Raw genomic sequence first — 20,493 nt, forward strand, 5'->3', positions numbered from 1 at the left:
ACTCCAGCTTAAATAGAGGCTGGGTCACATGGTGCTCTGGCCAATCACAGCCATGCCAATAGTAGGCATGGCTGTGATGGCCTCTTGGGGCAAGTAGTATGACGCTTGTTGATTGGCTGCTTTGCAGCCTTTCAAAAAGCGCCAAGAAAGCGTCACAAAAGCGCGAAGAAAGCGACGAACACCGAACCCGAACCCGGACTTTTACGAAAATGTCCGGGTTCGGGTCCGTGTCACGGACACCCCAAAATTCGGTACGAACCCGAACTATACAGTTCGAGTTCGCTCATCCCTACCCTCTATCCCCTGATGAGTGTGACTGGGCGGGCGGGGGGGGGAATGGGGCGCCAAAATGTAGCTTTGCTTGTGTTGGCAAATTATAATTAAATAAATTAATAAAATATAAATAAAAATAATGGGTCCAATATTTTAATAATGATTATTAAAAGCTATGTCTTAGAAATAATGGTAACTCTGTGAAGTCTGTATTTTATCATGGTCAGTATTATGTTTTCAGTATCCAAAGTAAAAATCTTTTCCGTTTTCTTTTCTATTTTCGTGTATTAAGTAGCATCGATCTCTAGTATGATGAGTACAAGTAAGTACAATACAAAAGCTTCATTATAATATCATTAAACTCTATTGTTTTCTATCTCTTTTTCTTCTTCATATATCTGAAATGTAATTCAGACCCTGTTCATATCTGCATTTTTGCTACTTCCACCACGGTTCAGGTATGTTTTGGAAACAAGAACCGCACAGTCCAAAAAGCCAACATTACCTTAAACTGGTGCTCCCTGGTGTTCCGGGCTTTTAATATTGATGACCTATCTTTAGGCAAAATAGAGTGGGCCAATTTCTCCAAAAATGTGTAAGAGACTGATAAGTTCCTCCAGAAGGTTTAGTGTTCCTAAATAATTAGGTGTAATTTTTTTCCACCCTATTTCTGAATTAACAATTATTTTTCAAATTGCAATTCTACATTAGAAACTTTCAAATGCTCTCCTGACTGTCTCTGTCTCTTTTTATTGGCGTAGTGCCATGCAACTATAGACTGACTCAGCCATCGGGATATATAAACGGCTATTGGTATTTATGCACCTGGATAATTGAAGTCCCAGATGGTCAAGTTGAACTCTACTTCAATTCTGTATAGTGAGTAGTGCACTTAATTCTCCCTTCAAAAACCCATCCAGTCCTCTTCAATCTCTCCTCAAAATACTTTCAGATTTCTCATATTGTATAGAATAATTAGTGATTTATAATACAATTTGATGGGATTTCTTGTCTTTTACTAGTATGCAAACTAAAGGTGGAAATTGCACTTCTGAATATGTGAAAATATATGATGGATATCCTTGGATGGATGTTGTACTTGGGAAGGTTTGCGAGTATACAAGTCAAGTGTATCGCTCATCATCCAATGTCATGACCCTGGAATTTGTTAATCACGACTTCAGTGGACGGTTTGAAGCTCAGTATTACTCATCCAACCTACATACTATAGGTAATATGTGTAGAGATAATGATGTATTACTTGGTTAAAAAAACTCACATTTTGTTGCATTTTCTGTAACATACTATGTACTTTTTATCATGATTGGTGTACTCGCCAAAGACCAAATATAGCAATGTTTCATTCTTCTTCTCTGATTTCTCTTTTCAAATATGGATGCTGTTGAGTAATATACATAAAATGACAGAAGGTTTTATTATATACAGTATCTTATCGCAGTTACAGGGGTTTTTCAGGAGTTCAATATTGATGATGTCTCCTTATAATAGCTCATCAATATCTGATTAGTGGGGTCCAGTTCCCATAACTCCCACGGATCAGCTATTTTAAGAGGCCATGGCACTTTGGTGACCATTGAGACCTCCTTACAGCATATTAAGTACAGGGTCTGCATTGTATAGAGTCTGTGCTTGGTATTGTTGTATAGTGGCTATGCTTACAACAACAATACCAATGGTATTGCAGCCCATGCCCGTTCATTTCAATGAGACTGAGCTGCATGTAGGCCATGTGACTGATGAATGGGACGTCGCTAGCCTAGAAAGAAGCTGCAGCCACTTTGAACAGCTTATCGGCGTGGGTGCCAGGAGTTGGATCCCCACCGCTCAGGTACTGATGACCTGTCCTGAGGATAGGTCATCCATATTGTGCTCCCTGAAAACTCCTTTCATTTGCTTTTCAAAATACAATGTCATAAATAATTTTTCTTTCCTTTTTCTTTTCTCTCTATTTTCATGCATGGTTTGTACAGCACCTTCTACCACTGGTAAGTTATCATGAGGCATTTATAAATATACTGGGGGAAATTTATTAAGCAAAATGTTTCAAATTTGTAGCAAAATTTGCACTAAAAATGGAATATGTGGCTATGTCAAAGACATACAGATAAGAATTCAAAGGGAAATGTAAAATATAAAAAACACGGAAAAAGGTAGGGAAAAGAGTGGTGTAATATTAGTATAGTATAGGGTGACTTAGAGATACTGCAGTAAAATGAACTGACATTTACTAATGGTGCGCAGTGCACTTTGTTATGGTGCAAAATATTGAAGTAAATCAAGTCAGCTATGAAGTGACTGATGGAATTTGGCAAATTTAGAGTAATTTACTCTTTAAAACAAGTTAACGGAGATCAAGGTGATCATACAAATGTTGTGCAACTTTTTCAAAATATCTTGCACCTGAAATCCAAGTTACATGGCCTTTCTCTTGCAGTGAACATTCTAGGATTGTAGATTAGCTTTGCAAAAAACTTTTCCTTATGCTAGTACAGTATGTAGATTGGCTGAAAGTTTGAGCAAGCTTAAAAAGATTGAAACAATTTTGTAAAGAAGAACGGGCCAAAATGTATACAAAACAATGTGAGAGACTAAAATCCTCCTATAGCAATTTTTGCTATTTGTGCTTCTACATGTTACTGAATGGCCACTAGAGATAAGCGAATCAATTTTATACAATTCAATTTGTTATGAATTTTCCATTAGATGGCTGATTTGGCAGACTTAGACCCTAAACCAATTTTTCGAAATTTGATTATCTCTATTGTGTATTTTTTTATGTCACTAAAGTTACAGTTTTTCTTGTTAATAGAAATAGCACACATTTATTTATACCTGATAAAATAATACATAAAATTAAACTTTTTTCTCTATTTTTTCTATTAGTTCCATGTTACTATACACTGACTCAACCATTTGGATATATATACAGTAATTCATTCAGTAGTTCATGTATCTGGATAATTAAGGTCCCAACCGGTCAAGTTGAACTCGACCTCACTTATGTAAAGTGAGTAGTGCTTAAGTGTGCACTTATTTTTCCTTTCCAAACCCACCTCTTATCCCTATCCTCAACACAACTCTTTAACATTGCTCATACCGAATAAGTTTTGATTAATTATAGAATTTGATGGGATTTGTCTTCTTTTACCAAACAGTATGCGTGCTAATGGTAGAGTTTGTAATTCTGAGTACGTGACCATCTACGATGGATATAGATGGAACAGAGTTGTGCTTGGAAAGGTTTGCCAGCCTACAAGTCAAGTGTTCCGCTCATCATCCAATGTCATGACCTTGGAACTATTTAATCCGTACGTCAATGGACGGTTTGAAGCTCAGTATTATTCATCCAGCCTATTATCTACAGGTAATAGCTCTACTTAGATACTGATGGCACAACACACTACATGATTTTAAAAAAAATTGGTACCAGTACTGTAAATAATCCAGGCAGTTTTTATGTTGCACATTTCTTCAGAACAACATAAACATCAGATAAATCCAAAATATAGTAATTAGATGTGGCTGCAAAATTGTGCCAACATAAGAACTAGAACTTTTTGCTTTCCTGCAGGCGCTGCATACATAGTTTTCGCCTTGCTTTCAAATATTGCTTCGTGGGTGAAGGGAAATATCAGCTACTCTCAGCACATTTTTTACATAGTACATACATTGTAACATTTTCACTTGTATATTGTATTTTATCATTGTTGGTGTGCTTTATGGATAGAGATGAGCAAAGTTCTTGAAAATTTGATTCTATTGCAAAAAAATCCACTTTGTGACTAATTATTTTGTCACAAAGCACATTTCTTTGTAAGTAGTGGGTGCAATGACAGGGAACGGTGATTGCTCCGCCCCCATCATTGTACCCCTCAGATGCCGCGTTCATTGCTGATTGCGAAACAAGAGGATAAGCGGCTTTGAGGCAAATCGAATTTCCCTGAAATTCAGATCGAAGTCCACTTTGGACACTTCGATTCGCTCAACACTACTTATAAAGATCAATGGTATCAAGGATTCTGTTCTCTTCCCTATCTGTTTAACATACTCAAGATTAATGTATTGGGTAACACACACGGAATGTCCCAATTCATTATCCTCTGAATGTATACTGAAGATCTAATTTAGAATATATCATGGGCCACATTTTCCAAATAGTAACAACATTTTTTTTTCTCTTTCCTCTTAATTTTCATGTATCTAGAACATACTACCCCTGGTAAGTACGATACCTAAAATATACTACAACTAAATATGTGTTTACTGTAGTTCAATAAGGCATTTAATACAATACACACCAATTGCTTATGTTTTCAAAACTGTAAGTAACAACGTTTTTCTTTCTCTTTCTCTTCCCAGCAGCAACAAGCCCTGCTTACATGGTAGTCAGTCACCGCGATGAGGACATGGGTGTGACTACAACTGGTAAACAATTTTTCACTCTAAGTCTCACACTCACCTCTCACTGTGGCTACAGGTTATGCACAACACATTTCCCAGGGACATCCAATGCTGATCTGGGTGATCAGGCCATCAGATTCAGTGGTACTCCCTTCAGTAGATATACTGATATACTGTGTACCCTGTATGACTGCACATGTTTCACAATCTTTAGGGCAGCCCTGGTTGAGACAGTCTGTTCTTGCCCAGAATACATTTACTCTGGTCCTTAAAGGGTCTGTCCAAGTTATATTTATTGATGACCTATGAATATAAGATCAGCGGGGGTCCAACACCCGGCACCCCCGCCGATCAGCTGTTTGAAGAGAAGGCGCACGACATGCCAGAAATGCCTCCTTTTCATTGTTTACCTGCTCGCCGTCACATCTGCAGCTAGTTACACCTAACCGTCCTATTCATTTTAATGAGACGGATCGTCCTATACAATAGATAAAATACGTTGCAGAAACTACATTACCTATTGGCCCATGGTTGAAATAAGGAAGCAAAAGTACAGGGTACAAACCAACACATGTTAGACATCACTATATAGATGTCCTAAACCTCTACCTTAGATACCAACATGTCCCCCCCCCCCAGCTACAAAACAAGTGATTCTCCTAGAGCGTCAAAAAAATAATAATAATAATTGACAGACTTTGTAATTGTGTTTTACTTACTTCATTGGGTATTTCAGGGGTGTTGTAGCTGCTCGATCTTGTAAAAGTCATAAATACAATAATGTACATAATCCTCTCAATTTATCCTGAGGACTTTTTTACAGTATACTATACTATATATATATATATATGCCGTAGCTATACTGTACAATATATCTGTGTACTATACAGTAGTTTGATTATATTTTCTCATGATTAAGATTTAAACTCTGGCTTTTTCTTTCATTTCTATTTTCATGTTTCCAGTATCTTCAGCGACTCCTAAATATAATATTTAAAGGGGTTGGCCATTTTCTGATTATCATTACCAATGTGTTTATGAGATGATTACACGGCACTTAATAATATAGCTAGAGATTAGTTTTGACAAATTTGAAGTTTTGACAAATTTGAAACGCATGATTCGTCAAAGTTCTTCAAGAAATGTGATTTGTTCCGAATTAATTTGTTACGAATCACAATAAATCTTGTATACCCAGGCCACTCTGCCTAATCTTATGCATCCCACTTGGTGGCCCAATGTTAGTGTGAAGGCTTGGAACTTGAACTGCAGGGAGAGTGCAGAGAGAGGGTATCGCCATGTTCCGGTATACCCACATTCATAGTTTATCTGTTCTGTAGGTCCTGTGCTGTCAGTATTACAGGAAGTTATAATTTATCGCTGTCACCATCACTGTACAGGGCACCAAGTTCCATAGCTAATCCCTTTTAGGTATTGTTGTATAGCGCGTGTGCTTAGTACTGTTGTATAGTGGCTATGCTTGGTATTGCAATGAGACTGAGCTGCATGTAGGCCATGTGACTGGTGAGTGAGACGTCACTAGCCTAGAAAGAAGCTGCGGCCACTTTGAACAGCTGATCGGCGTGGGTGCCAGGAGTCGGATCCCCACCGCTGAGGTACTGATGACCTGTCCTGAGGATAGGTCATCTATATTGTGCTCCCTGAAAACTCCTTTAATTTGCTTTTCAAAATACAATGTCATAAATAATTTTTCTTTTCTTTTTCTTTTCTCTCTATTTTCATGCATGGTTTGTACAGCACCTTTTACCAATGGTAAGTTATCATGAGGCATTTATAAATATACTGGGGGAAATTTATTAAGCAAAATGTTTCAAATTTGTAGCAAAATTTGCACTAAAAATGGAATATGTGGCTATGTCAAAGACATACAGATAAGAATTCAAAGGGAAATGTAAAATAGAAAAAACACGGAAAAAGGTAGGGAAAAGAGTGGTGTAATATTAGTATAGTATAGGGTGACTTAGAGATACTGCAGTAAAATGAACTGACATTTACTAATGGTGCGCAGTGCACTTTGTTATGGTGCAAAATATTGAAGTAAATCAAGTCAGCTATGAAGTGACTGATGGAATGTCAAATTTAGAGTAATTTACTCTTTAAAACAAGTTAACGGAGATCAAGGTGATCATACAAATGTTGTGCAACTTTTTCAAAATATCTTGCACCTGAAATCCAAGTTACATGGCCTTTCTCTGGCAGTGAACATACTAGGATTGTAGATTAGCTTTGCAAAAAACTTTTCCTTATGCTAGTACAGTATGTAGATTGGCTGAAAGTTTGAGCAAGCTTAAAAAGATTGAAACAATTTTGTAAAGAAGAACGGGCCAAAATGTATACAAAACAATGTGAGAGACTAAAATCCTCCTATAGCAATTTTTGCTATTTGTGCTTCTACATGTTACTGAATGGCTACTAGAGATAAGCGAATCAATTTTACACAATTCAATTTGTTATGAATTTTCCATTAGATGGCTGATTTGGCAGACTTAGACCCTAAACCAATTTTTGGAAATTTGATTATCGCTATTGTGTATTTTTTTATGTCACTAAAGTTACAGTTTTTCTTGTTAATAGAAATAGCACACATTTATTTATACCTGATAAAATAATACATAAAATTAAACTTTTTTCTCTATTTTTTCTATTAGTTCCATGTTACTATACACTGACTCAACCATTTGGATATATATACAGTAATTCATTCAGTAGTTCATGTATCTGGATAATTAAGGTCTCAACATGACAAATTTGATACGCACGATTCGTCAAAGTTCTTCAAGAAATGTGATTTGTTCCGAATTAATTTGTTACGAATCGCAATAAATCTTGTATACCCAGGCCACTCTGCCTAATCTTATGCATCCCACTTGGTGGCCCAATGTTAGTGTGAAGGCTTGGAACTTGAACTGCAGGGAGAGTGCAGAGAGAGGGTATCGCCATGTTCCGGTATACCCACATTCATAGTTTATCTGTTCTGTAGGTCCTGTGCTGTCAGTATTACAGGAAGTTATAATTTATCGCTGTCACCATCACTGTACAGGGCACCAAGTTCCATAGCTAATCCCTTTTAGCTGTTAGCTGTGGAGTTACTGTGCATCAGTATTACAGGTCAATAAAAGCTTCCAGTCTAATTTATCACTATGGACTTAACTGTGCAGTGCCCCAAGATTCAATTAGTGGCCCCATGACAGAGTGGGGACGGTGGCAGCAGCAGCAGTGGCAGTAACCATGGTAAAAGTGGCCCCATGACAAAGTGGGGAGGGAGGGCAGTAGCAGTGGCAGTAAGGCTGTGTTAGCATCACTGTTTATGTTTCCATTCTTCTGCTCACTCAGAAGTACATAAAGCAAAACAAACAAAAAAAAACATTCCTGTATTTTGAGCATCCATATAAAGCCTCTTTCAGACGATCAGTATTGTGTCAGTGTTTTGCACCAATATTTGATGAGTAATTGTAAACCAAAACAGGAGTGGGTCCAAAACAGAGATAAAATGTAATAAAATCATTTGGACCCACTCCTGCTTTTGGATTTCAAATTCTGATTAAATACTGATGCAAAACATTGACCAAACACAGACTAAAAGAATGTATTAGCTACGATGAATTTAGGTAAAGTCGGTGGAGTGATTTGTGTGGTTCATTCCAATAACTAACAACACTCCTCCTGTATGGCAAAAATCCATCTGACATGTTTGATACATCCAGCAAGTTTTATCTTCAATACATATTGAAAGCAAAATAAGTTTATAGTATGGGTGTATCCACATGGACTAAAATGTAGTTGCACTGCACAGTGACATAGAATTTGTTTAAAATTTGTCATGGCCGTTCAGATAAAAGAATTATTTTTCATACAAAAATAAAATAAAAAATGTGTAGGCAAGTCCGCTGTGCAAAGGATCTATTTATTTGCACTGCTCACAGGGTGTTAAATAAGGCCTCTCTGCAACACTAAATCACAGTAACTGTTTGGCTAACAGATGTGGTTATATATCAATGTGGACACACCAAAAACACTAGAATGAGACAGGTATATCACCCCAATTTGTGAATCAGGGCCTAATAGACTTGCTTGTCTATTATTAATGTGTCTATCTATAACAGAACAGATTAAGTATTAATGGCCCAGCAGATGAACTAGATAAAAGTGCCCATACATTAGATCGCCTGTTGACAATGAGTCTGATGCACAGTAAGTCTATGTATAACAGAACAGATTAAGTATAAATGGAGCAGCTAATGAACTACAGGTAGGTAAACATTCCTATATATTAGACTGCCTGTAGAGACTAAGTCTACATGCACACGACCGTATGTGTTTTGGGGTCCGCAAATCTGTAAAAAAAAATGGATGACATCTGTATGCCATCGGTTTTTTTTGTGGATCCATTGTAACAATGCCTAAAACGGACAAGAATAGGACATGTTATCTTTTTTGGCGGGGTTACGTAACAGACATACTGATGTGTATAGCACACGTTGTGCTGTCCGCATTTTTTGCAGACCCATTGAAATGAATGGGTCTGCATCCTATCCACAAAAAAAATTGAATGGACAAGGAAACAAATTACGTTCGTGTGCATGAGGCCTAGGTCTGATGCACAGTAAGTCTATATATACCAGAACAGATTAAGTATGAATATCACAGCAGTGGAACAAGATGCACAGAGAAATTACACAGAGCCTGCACTGTCCCTGCAGTCTCCACAAGCGCTCCCTATGCTTCCCCTAAAGTGTTTTAAAACTTTCCCTACGATCTCCCTACACTGTCCCTGCACTGTCCATATCCAAAATTCTACAGTTAAAAGCTTTGTAAAGCACTGTCCCTAGCACCTATCACGTATCTCCCTATGCTCAGTTCACTGTAAATCGGCAGAGACAGGGCAGAATGAGGATTTTTATAGGGCTGTGACACCACAGTGCATCTGCTGATTGGCTAATCTGTTTTTATTTTCTCTTTGCTGAACATGTTCATGTGGGCGGCCATCTTGCCTGAGCTGTTTTTAACAGCATTTAAAAAGCATTAAGAAAATTTCTTTACGGCAGCCCCATGGGCCAAATACGCAAGGGTCAGGAGGGGACCCTATCACAGACATGCTCTGGGACCTGTGCAGAGGTCATTGTACAAGGAAAGAATAGATAAGCTCTTACAATCACACATTGTGAATAATGGATCCTGTCTTATCTATACACAGAGGTGATATCATTTCAGGCAGGATTAGAATAAGTTAACTGCAGTAAAGTGATCTGTATAAGACAAGAAATGGCACCGATTATTAGACATAATGAACAGTGTGAAAACTGAAAGATTTTATCTTTTTTGTTTAAATATATGGAATACATGGAAAATTGAAAACAACATCAAAAAGGTCCTTTTCTGATGACACGTTCCCTTTAACTTGTAAGCAAGTCTGAAAAAGTGATGCTTGGTTACTATTAGAGATGAACAAATCCATTTGCAGATTCTGAGATTTTTTAGGTACTGAATCAACCCCAAATCTTTTCATGTTCAATTCAGACTAATTTTGTAAAATGGCTCCCAGCGCATAAGCAATCAATAGTGTTCTGTCACCACCAGGCAGGAGATTTACAAAACGAGATAGGAGCTTTTCATAAGAAATCTGTGCTTTAGAGGACTAGAGGGGGTTATATACCAATTTCCAGGGCAATTGGAGCAACTTTGATCGTTTAATACGAATAGATTCTGAACCGAACCAAACTTTCAGATAAATTTGGTGAATCTGAAACTAACGGAATCTTGGAAGATTCGCTCATCTCTAGTTACTATTTTCAGTACTCTTCAGTCTGCATTAGTTTTTTTTACTTGTGACCCAGTGTGTTATTTGGTATGTGTCGCATTTAATGTAGAGGTGTTTTACTGGCCAGAAAAACACAATTTCCCCTTTAAATCAACTTTAGAGATATAGCCTCACCTTATGTTCACAAACTGTACATTTAGTCTGAACCTCACTTTTGTTTCCTATTCTTTTCTTTTTTAACTAGCTCCAACCATGGCTTTGAGGCTGGTAAATGGAAGAGGTCGGTGTGACGGTCGTGTAGAAATCCTCTATAATGGAGCATGGGGAACTGTGTGTGATGACCAATGGGATATTAATGATGCGCAAGTTGTATGTCAGCAGATAGGTTGCGGTAATGCTCTTGCGTTTAACCAGAGTGCAGCGTTTGGTCAAGGACAAGGACTGATTATATTGGATGATGTACAATGTAATGGCAATGAACGTTTCTTGTGGGACTGTCCGCACAGAGGGTTTACATCACATAACTGTGGACACCATGAAGATGCTGGAGTCATCTGCTCAGGTACAGTCTGATGGTTGGAATCCTAATGTTTAAATGGTATTGCTTTGTACATTATGGATATATAGTATATTTTTTAAAAATTTACATTCATCTACATAATATAATTTAGGAAACCATTCATTCAAATTGAGGGTGCCCTGCCTGCAAATTTACATCTGTAGGCAGGCCCTTACAGATCACATTTTATAGCACTTGCAATTGCTCTGCCATTTAAAGGACATCTTTGAGCAGATCTGTTAAAATATATGCAAATGAGTCTCTAGGAGCAGTGGGGGCGTTGCCTTTGCTCCTTCAGGTTCTGCTCCCTCTGCAACTGCCACGCCCTCAGCACTTATTGACAGGGCCAGACATGATGTTTACACCGCCTAGTGCTGTCAATTAAAGTGCAGAAGGCATGGCAATTGCAGAGACAGCAGAGCCTCAAGGAGTAAAGGCAACGTCCCAGAGGCTCATTTACAAATATTCAAACATCCTTTTTCTAATAAATATTGGCACATAAGTGCATTAGCTCTGCCACAACATGGCAGTAGGGTGCTGATTGGTTTCCATTGCTACCAAATGCCTAATTAAGGTGAACAGACATGCTACAGTACATTGATGAGCCTTTTATGATCTTCCTAATAGGTTGCTTGCAAGTAACAATGTCAAGTTCACTTCCTCAAAAAGTTCAAATTTTTATAAAAAATAATCCCCAAAAAAATAAGAATTGCATTTTTACAAAGAAAAAAAAGTTTTATTCTTTCACAATAAGCCTGTAGAATAAAACGGGCATGTTATTTATGTGTCATAGTAAGCAACGTGAAAATAACCCTCCCCCAAAAAAAACAATGAACAGCTCCCCCAACTCTAAAACAAAAAACATTGATTACTTCATTCTCACTATGTATCAGCATATTTTATTGTATTCATATGTGGTCAAATACTGAGGCACTCTTCGTTTCCAAATTAAGAATTCTATACTGAGGAGCATAGTGCCAAAGTTTCCTGTGAAGATTATTTATCTTCCAAACAGATAATGTAATGTAAGGAATATAGATTGTATTTATTTGATTAACTTTATTTGCTAATAATATGCACAAGTAATAATATATATACATATATTCTAATTATATTATTATTATTTTAAGATATTATTCTTTACAAATTCTAGTTTCATAATAATGTGAATACAAAGAGGGGAATTTATCAAGCCCTGTACTCCAGAATTGTGGCCCTAAAAAGTTTCAAAACAAGGTTTTTGTGACTTTTTGGGCTTATTTTCACAAAAATGTGGGCGAGGTTAGGCTGTGCTAGTTTCACTCTAAATTTATCACTGCAATATTCGCAAACTCACTCCAAAGAGGGGGTGGTATAAAAAAAACTGAAGTAGCATTTCTAGGTTTAAATTTGCACTAAATTTACAAACAACATGCAACATTTCATAAATTTGGTGCAAATAACACCAACAATAACTGGTTTAATTTTTTATTTTTTATTCATCCCATCATGCTAATATTTACAAAGCAAATGTTAATACAATATCTAACTTTTCTATTCTTTTTCTGACATCACAGGTGACCTGCACACTAACAGTAAGTATATATATTTTTATCAACTATATTTGCTTATAAGCACGGTGGGATTGCACTTATAGGTGAGCCTGGGGGAAGGATGTCTGTTGAAATTTATACCTGCATGCACTTAAGAGTATATATACTGTTCAGATGTAAATGTATATGTGAATTAGGCAATCATAAAAGCTCATTCACACAACCGCTCATTCATGGAGTGCTGTCCACATCTTTTGCGTCCCCATTGAAGTGAATTTTCACAGGGTTGGGGCTCATTCACATGACCGTTTCTTGGGTCCGCATCCGAGCAGCATTTTTTTGTGGCTCAGATGCGGACCCAAGCAAAGGTCGTGTGAATGAATCCTAACCATGTGAAAATGAGGAGGCTGCAGAGGGGGTTAGTTGTTGAAAGAAGTGCAGAGCAATGCTCTGCTTTATTTTGGAGAAAATACAAAAATCTACTGTATACATGACAGTATGGCGCACTTAATGAAGTCTAAGACGCCAGACAATCTTTGCAATCTTGTGACAGTTTACATTTTTAGAAACACTCTTTCACAATAAAAAAAAAGTATGATAGTTTATTATTCTACAAGAGGGTTGAACGTGCTTTTTTAAATTGGCATACATTAGAACATGGCCTCATGGAGGATTTTTGGACTGGAAATATTGCAGCAATTTCCCATCTCTAAGAAGGATTAGTCCTACCTGTTCTATTCAGCCTCTAGATTTAACCAAGGATGTTCCAATTCAGTTTGATATTATTAATAAATATAGGATTTAAAGAGGTTGTCTCATCTCAGATAATGAGGGCATATATACAATGGATATAAAAAGTCTACACACCCCTGTTAAAATATCAGGTTTCTGTGATGTAAAAAAAGTGAGACAAAGATAAATAATTTCAGAACTTTTTCCACCTTTAATGTGACCTATAAACTGTACAACTCAATTGAAAAACAAACTGAAATATTTTAGGTACAGGGAAGAAAAAATAAAAAAAATTTGGTTGCATAAGTGTGCACACCCTTAAACTAATACTTTGTTGAAGCACCTTTTGATTTTATTACAGCACTCAGTCTTTTTGGGTATGAGTCTATCAGCATGGCACATTTTGACTTGGCAAATTTGCCCACTTTTCTTGGCAAAAACACTCCAAATCTGTCGAGGGCATTCAGGTCTGGCTTCTGGCTGGGCCATTCCAAAACTTTAATCTTCTTCTGGTGAAGCCATTCCTTTGTTGATTTGGATGTATGCTTTGGGTCGTTGTCATGCTGAAAGATGAAGTTCCTCTTCATGTTCAGCTTTTTAGCAGAAGCCTGAAGGTTTTGTGCCAATATTGACTGGTATTTGGAACTGTTCATAATTCCCTCTAGCTTAACTAAGGCCCCAGTTCCAGCTGAAGAAAAACAGCCCCTTGGCATGATGCTGCCACCATAATGCTTCACTGTGGGTATGGTGTTCTTTTGGTGATGTGCAGTGTTGTTTTTGCGGCAAACATATCTTTTGGAATTATGGCCAAAACATTCAACCTTGGTTTCATCAGACCATAACGCCTTTTCCCACATGCTTTCGGGAGACTTCAGATGTGTTTTTGCAAAATGTAGCCTGGCTTGCATGTTTTTCTTCGTAAGAAAAGGCTTTCGTCTTGCCACTCTACCCCATAGCCCAGACATATGAAGAATACGGGAGATTGTTGCCACATGTACCACACAGCCAGTACTTGCCAGATATTCCTGCAGCTCATTTAATGTTGCTGTGTGCCTGTTGGTAGCCTCCCAGACCAGTTTTCTTCTTGTCTTTTCATCAATTTTGGAGGGATGTCCAGTTCTTGGTAATGTCACTGTTGTGCCATATTTTCTCCACTTGATGATGACTGTCTTCACTGTGTTCAATGGTATATCTAATGCCTTGGAAATTCTTTTGTACCCTTCTCCTGACTGATACCGTTTAACAATGAGATTCCTTTGATGCTTTGGAAGCTCTCTGTGGACCATGGCTTTTGCTGTGGGATGTGACTAAGAAAATTTCAGGAAAGACCTGGAAATTACTGGAACCCCATAAAACATTACATTTAGTCTTCCTATTATGTTGCTTAGTAAATATTGGCAGCATGGTGGCTCAGTGGTTAGCACTGGTGGTTTGTAGCAATGGGTCCTATGTTAAAATCTATTAGAATCTGACCATGGACAACACGTGCACGGAGTTTGTATGTTCTCCCAGTATTTGCGTGGGTTTCCTCTGGGTACTCCGGTTTCCTCCCACACTCCAATTACATGCTGATAAGGAACTTAGATTGTGAGCCTAGCATGATGCTAATGTCTGTAAAGCGCTACCGAATATGTCGCTATAAAAGTGCGTAAAATATATAAATATGATGGCTGTTATGTAACAACTATTCTTAAAATCAGAACAATGTGTGTCTTTGAATTGGCTGATGTAATCCAGTACAATGATCAGAATCTTTGGAGTGAAATAAGTTAGTGAGGAGTTCCTCAGCAACCTAAATTCTTAACTCTTAACACTTGAAAAGTCTAATTTGCATTTGTCTTGAGCAGAAGAAAGTTTTCACAAAAACAAGTGGACAGGTTCCCTTTAATACATTAACCTGGATATTATAAAATCATTATAAAATGTTATTTTATTTGAAATCTGTTATATTTACTCTCTGCAGTTCGATGTGGGGGCATTTTGAGAAATTCAAATGGGAACGTATCTTTGGATTCCGATATTTCCTCAGAGTCTGACTCCTGTGTTTGGTACATCAGTGTCACAAATAATAATAGAATTCATCTCAACTTCAGAACATTTACGTGAGTATAAGACAAAGATATCTCACATTTATATCATAAGTAATTATCTCTAAAAAAGACCTTTATGCGGGGACATTTAGGCATACAATGTAATTCAGAGCTAGGCTAGGACCTTGACTGGATAAATCATTCCTGGTGGTAACTTTGAATGGAAAGTTGACTACTAATATGTTGCTAATTTCAGTTGAAATTAATGCTGTGACCTAGGACTGAGATTTTGATTGGTAGACCCAACTAGTCCAACATTTAAAATATTTCTCTTTTTTGGAACAACTATTGTTCTTTTTTCATATTTTTTACACTTTATTATTAATCATGAATTGCTCATTCAAAGGCTCATTTTGGTCTAAAAATCATTTTTTTCAGTTGTTCTTTACTTAAAATATTCAGCCATTTTGTCACAAAGGGGTAACTATTTAGCTGTGTGAACAGTACATTCGCTCTCACTTTGTGCTCTCATCTAATAAACCTTATCTCTAAATGAAACACATATTAATTATCAATAGGATAAGAACTGAGCTATAATGAGTGTTTAGGAGGTCAGAAATCAGAGATAAGGAGCTGTCAGATGAGCTGCCTAATGGGAAACAGTAACAATAAAGAGCCTGCTACTGTGACTGAGAATCTCTGCCACCAGTGTCTCCCTCCTGGTTCTGAGCAGAGCTTGCACTTTGACTCAGAGTTCCTTGTGAGCATTTAGGGTGTGTGTGGGCTTGTCTCTCCTACTTATGTGATGCAGCATGGGAGGTATGTAAAAGCACCTCCTTCTACAACTGTGGTTCCTAGTCTTGACTAGTTCCTGTGAGTGTGCATCTTGTTAAACAAACCTTGGCTTACTGCCGCCTGCCCTGACCTTGTATCTTGTCTTACGGATTTTGCTATCTTGCCTCCTGCCCTGACCTCAGACTCTGGCCACCTAGCACCCTCTTTGTGTCCTATACCATCTGAAGGCCAGTCCAGTGGGTCCACACCCAGGTCCTCGTTTCCTGGCGTTTGAACCCCCCTCAGAGGTAGGGCCTGGTGTACACCTCGGGAAAGTCTATCCTCATTATCTGAGCTTTTGTAAAGAACGAGGGGTACACTTAGTCATCCCCCTCTGAGGAGGTTGGTCACATGGGACAGCGGGTTCGCACACGCTGACCTTAACAGCTGTACAGAGAAAGGAACTCAAAATGTTTAATAAAGAGCAATTAAAAATAGGATTTTCAGCCCACATTGAGTACAATGCAATAATAAAAAATGCTCCCAAAGTTGTCCATAGCTTTAAAACTTTAGCTCTCATTAACTAAGTGCTTACTGCATGTAAAAATGCAATACTAATGTTTATTCCTGAAATTCTCATGACCAGAATGAAGAATTCCCAATCCTGCGATTCATCTTCTTTGTCAATATATGATGGAACTCCTCTTGGGTCATCTTTAGTTGGAGATCTGTGCAGAACACGTACAAGAGAGTTCATCTCCTCATCGAACAGCATGAGCATTGTCTTTTCGCGGGCCAACAGAGGGGCAGGCTTAGAATTTTATGCAGCATATTATTCTACTGTTAACGACAACCAAAATGGTAATGTATCCTCATTTAGGGAAAAGAAGCCTATGAACAATATGTATGATTAAAGATAACATAGCACTGGTACCCCAACTGATCATGAATCAGGGATCCCAAGTCCCCCGTTAAAAATGTTTAGGGGATCACACATGCAAGGTGACACTCCATTCACTGTCTATTAAGCTGACAGGGTTAGTCAAGTAAAGCATCCCACTCCAACAGGGACTCAAGACAACCTTACTTGTCGATGAGAGAGGTCCCAGTGGTTGGTCCCAGCGAACATTCATTTATCACCTATACTGTGGATAAGTGATAAATGCTGTTTATGAGCCTTTTAATGTGAAGTATATTTTATTCTTAGCTAAATAAAAAAATCAGTTTGCCATTTAGTGAATTATATGGGGGAAGGGGGGCAGAGAGGGTTGTAGGGGGTGGATATGGTCACTGGAAGCTCTAGTTTTTATTTTCTTCCTCCTAGAACCCACCACCTCGACCTCAGTTGTCAGCTGTACACTTATATCTTTGACATAATCTGTCACTTGATTATATAAAAATAGGGAAAGCTATATGGTCTGAAACTGATTAATGAAACTGATTAATTCAGCTTAAATGAGTGTTAAAGAGCTGTCAGGAGTGAAGAGGTAAAGGCTACAGATCGAGTTGTCAGAGCAGATCTCTGATATCAGTAAGAAGTGTGCAGAACAGTCTACAAGGTCTGTGAAAACCTGAAGTCTGTTGAGGGCTAAAATATTTTAATAAAGACTGCACTACAATGCAATAATAATAAACAGTTCCCCAAAATGTTTCTAGCCTTAAAGGGGTTAAGGTTACAAAAGTTAATCAGATTCCCAGGTAGGTGCCTGTCTTCACCAATAGCTTCAATAATGAAATATAGCAAAATGCTAGCTTACATAAATGCATGTTTTTCTCGTTACAGTCAGTCTGTCCTGCTATTCTGACTACATGAAAGCTCGAATCTCACTTAGCTATCTTCAAACGCTGGAATATTCTTCAGAGAATATATTTTTGAATGACCCGCAGTGTCGCCCTCAAGTTGTATCAGGTTGGGCGGAGTTTCACATACCTTATGGGAGATGTCTGACAATAAAACAGGTATCTATCTATCTATCTATCTATCTAATATCTATCTATCATACAAAACACCATAACAAGACCCAAATTCATCCCCATTTAAGTAGTTTTGTTTTTACATTTTATCTTTTCTTTAACAGGTCGAAAATGACACAATAACTTACACAAATACCCTGTTCACCGGTTCAGCCGACACAATTGTTGTTTACAGAAAAAAACTAGGTCTGACTCTTAAATGCCGGATGTACCAAGATACTGTAGTTGAAGGCATATACTCTGCAGATGACTTCATAAAGAACACGTTTATCCAATACGGCCTCTTTTCTGCTAACTTGACATTCTTCCGGTCCTCGAATTACGTATATCCAGTGAATCAGTATCCATACTATGTGGCTCTTAATCAGCATTTGTACCTGCAAGCAGCTTTACTCACATCTGAACCTGACCTGGCCGTATTTCTAGATACTTGTGTGGCATCCCCTGATGAATTTGACTTCACAAGAAATGTTTATTATATCGTTCGCAACGGGTAAAGTAATTTTTTTTCTTCATAATTATGGCAATTACATATTTTTTTTATCAGGATTAAGCCCCATGACAGTAATACTGATTATGATTATCTCGCAGTGCAGTCATTGTAGATCATCATGAAACATATAACTGAAAAGGCCATTCTTACTGATGCAGGATGCCGACAAGTAGGGTTGAGGGATGTGAAGCGGAATTCGATCTGAAGTTTAGGAAAACTTTAATTCAAAACAAATCTGAACGCAAGATTACCCATAATGCTATGCAGCCAGCCAATCCACAGATAGCCACCCCTATAAAACCCTCATCCCATGCGGTCTCCGCCATTGTTCTGTGAGCTGAGTATAGGGAGAGACGTGGCAAGAGCTCATGCGCTAGGGACAGTGTTGCTGAAAATGATTAATAGAATATTGGAAAAGGAAAGTGCAGGGACACTTATTCTGAGTCTCCGTGTCCTAAAAAAATCAGCAAGATGCAGAAAGAGGAGGAGCCGGATGTTCCTGATGATATATTCTCATCGATATTAGATGATGTGGAAAAGGAGGAAAACCAGATGGCAGAAGAAGGCCTCCCATCTGTAGGGCAGCAAGCTGCTCGTGTTGGAGAAGTGGGTATGCCAGAGCTGATTAATATTCAGTGTTTACTGCCAAATAGCCTGCAGGAGATTGCAGGCAAGAACAGCAATAATATGCATATTGTGCCCCCATCTTACAAGCCAAACCCCATACCAACAACAGACCCTTTTTAGAGGTACATTAAAGCAGCCACGCGGCCATTAGCAATAAAGACCAACTATACAGTGTAATCTTTATTATTAAATGAAAGGGAACTGCGAGCTAATTGTCTACATGGTTCTTCACTGCAGCATACAAGCTCCATATTGCTGGAGGAGGTGGAGGCAGTGTGTTTGGAGAAGAGCACCCAAGAACAGATTTTAATGTACCAGAGCTGTTGCGACTGTCACTTGTGCCTCATCGAGGCTCTTTCTGTAAGAGCCACAAATGGGGAATGTCACCCTGTCCCACTCAAACGTGGAATCCCCTTCGGACAATATATTCGTCTGAGACGTAATTGCTCCGAATTGAGTGAATTCAAACAGCAGGCATCCATCATGAGAACTAGGTTCCGTGAACGCGGCTACCCAGATAGAATATTGAGACAAGCATATAAAAAGGCCCTGGGACGCAGTAGGACCACCCTCTTATATCCCACTACACAATCCAACCCAGACGCAAGAAAAACAATAAGGATAATAGGCACCTTTGATTCAGCCGCAACCCAAGTAAAAGGAATCCTTGGCCGTAACTGGGAGACCCTTTTGATGGACCCCGACTTAGCCGAAGTTCTGATCCCGCACCCCTCGGTTACTTTAAGAAGAGGCACCAATTTGAGGGACAAATTAGTACACAGCCATTTCAGCCTCACTGTCAATCAAAGGACATGGCTGGACAGGGATACCGTAGGTTGCTACAAATGCGGCCACTATAGCTTTTGTGAATGGCTGATAAAGGATAAAACCCACACAATCAAGCAGTTTATCAACTGCCGCAGCGTAGGGGTGATATACCTACTTAGCTGCGAATGCGGTTTACGCTATGTGGGCAAAACCCGGAGGGAACTCCGCAAAAGGATGAGCGAACACCTGGGAGATATCCGCAATGGAAGGGACACGCAGGTAGCCAGGCATGTTCTCTTGCTGCATGGAGGCTGCACATCAGCCATTAAATTTATGGGAATCGAAAGAGTGAACAAACCAGTCTGAGGGGGTGACTGGGACAGACGGATCATCCAGCGTGAGTGCTGGTGGATTTTCAAACTTAATACGTCCCATCCTCACGGCCTGAATGAACAGTTAAATTTTGGCTGCTATATCTGAACTCCCCCTCCATATATTTTATCATTGTACTGGTCACCTATATTGTCATC

The 20,493-nt window shown here is 38.4% G+C and overlaps 1 protein-coding gene across 1 annotated transcript in view; it reads left to right on the top strand.

The window, feature by feature from the left end:
- The window catches only part of LOC122939959 (deleted in malignant brain tumors 1 protein-like), a 63,290-nt gene that overhangs the window by 37,528 nt on the left and 5,269 nt on the right, over positions 1–20,493 (top strand). Inside the window, exons 6-20 of the mRNA XM_044296185.1 lie at positions 569–595; positions 1,035–1,152; positions 1,296–1,504; positions 2,265–2,279; positions 3,178–3,301; positions 3,450–3,658; positions 4,499–4,513; positions 4,654–4,719; positions 6,454–6,468; positions 10,719–11,036; positions 12,590–12,607; positions 15,261–15,399; positions 16,748–16,962; positions 17,885–18,060; positions 18,180–18,568. Coding sequence (XP_044152120.1) covers positions 569–595; positions 1,035–1,152; positions 1,296–1,504; positions 2,265–2,279; positions 3,178–3,301; positions 3,450–3,658; positions 4,499–4,513; positions 4,654–4,719; positions 6,454–6,468; positions 10,719–11,036; positions 12,590–12,607; positions 15,261–15,399; positions 16,748–16,962; positions 17,885–18,060; positions 18,180–18,568 — 2,053 coding nt within the window. The remainder of the gene's footprint in view (positions 1–568; positions 596–1,034; positions 1,153–1,295; positions 1,505–2,264; positions 2,280–3,177; positions 3,302–3,449; positions 3,659–4,498; positions 4,514–4,653; positions 4,720–6,453; positions 6,469–10,718; positions 11,037–12,589; positions 12,608–15,260; positions 15,400–16,747; positions 16,963–17,884; positions 18,061–18,179; positions 18,569–20,493) is intronic.

Source organism: Bufo gargarizans, chromosome 6, assembly GCF_014858855.1.
Source record: "Bufo gargarizans isolate SCDJY-AF-19 chromosome 6, ASM1485885v1, whole genome shotgun sequence".
NCBI lineage: Eukaryota > Metazoa > Chordata > Amphibia > Anura > Bufonidae > Bufo > Bufo gargarizans.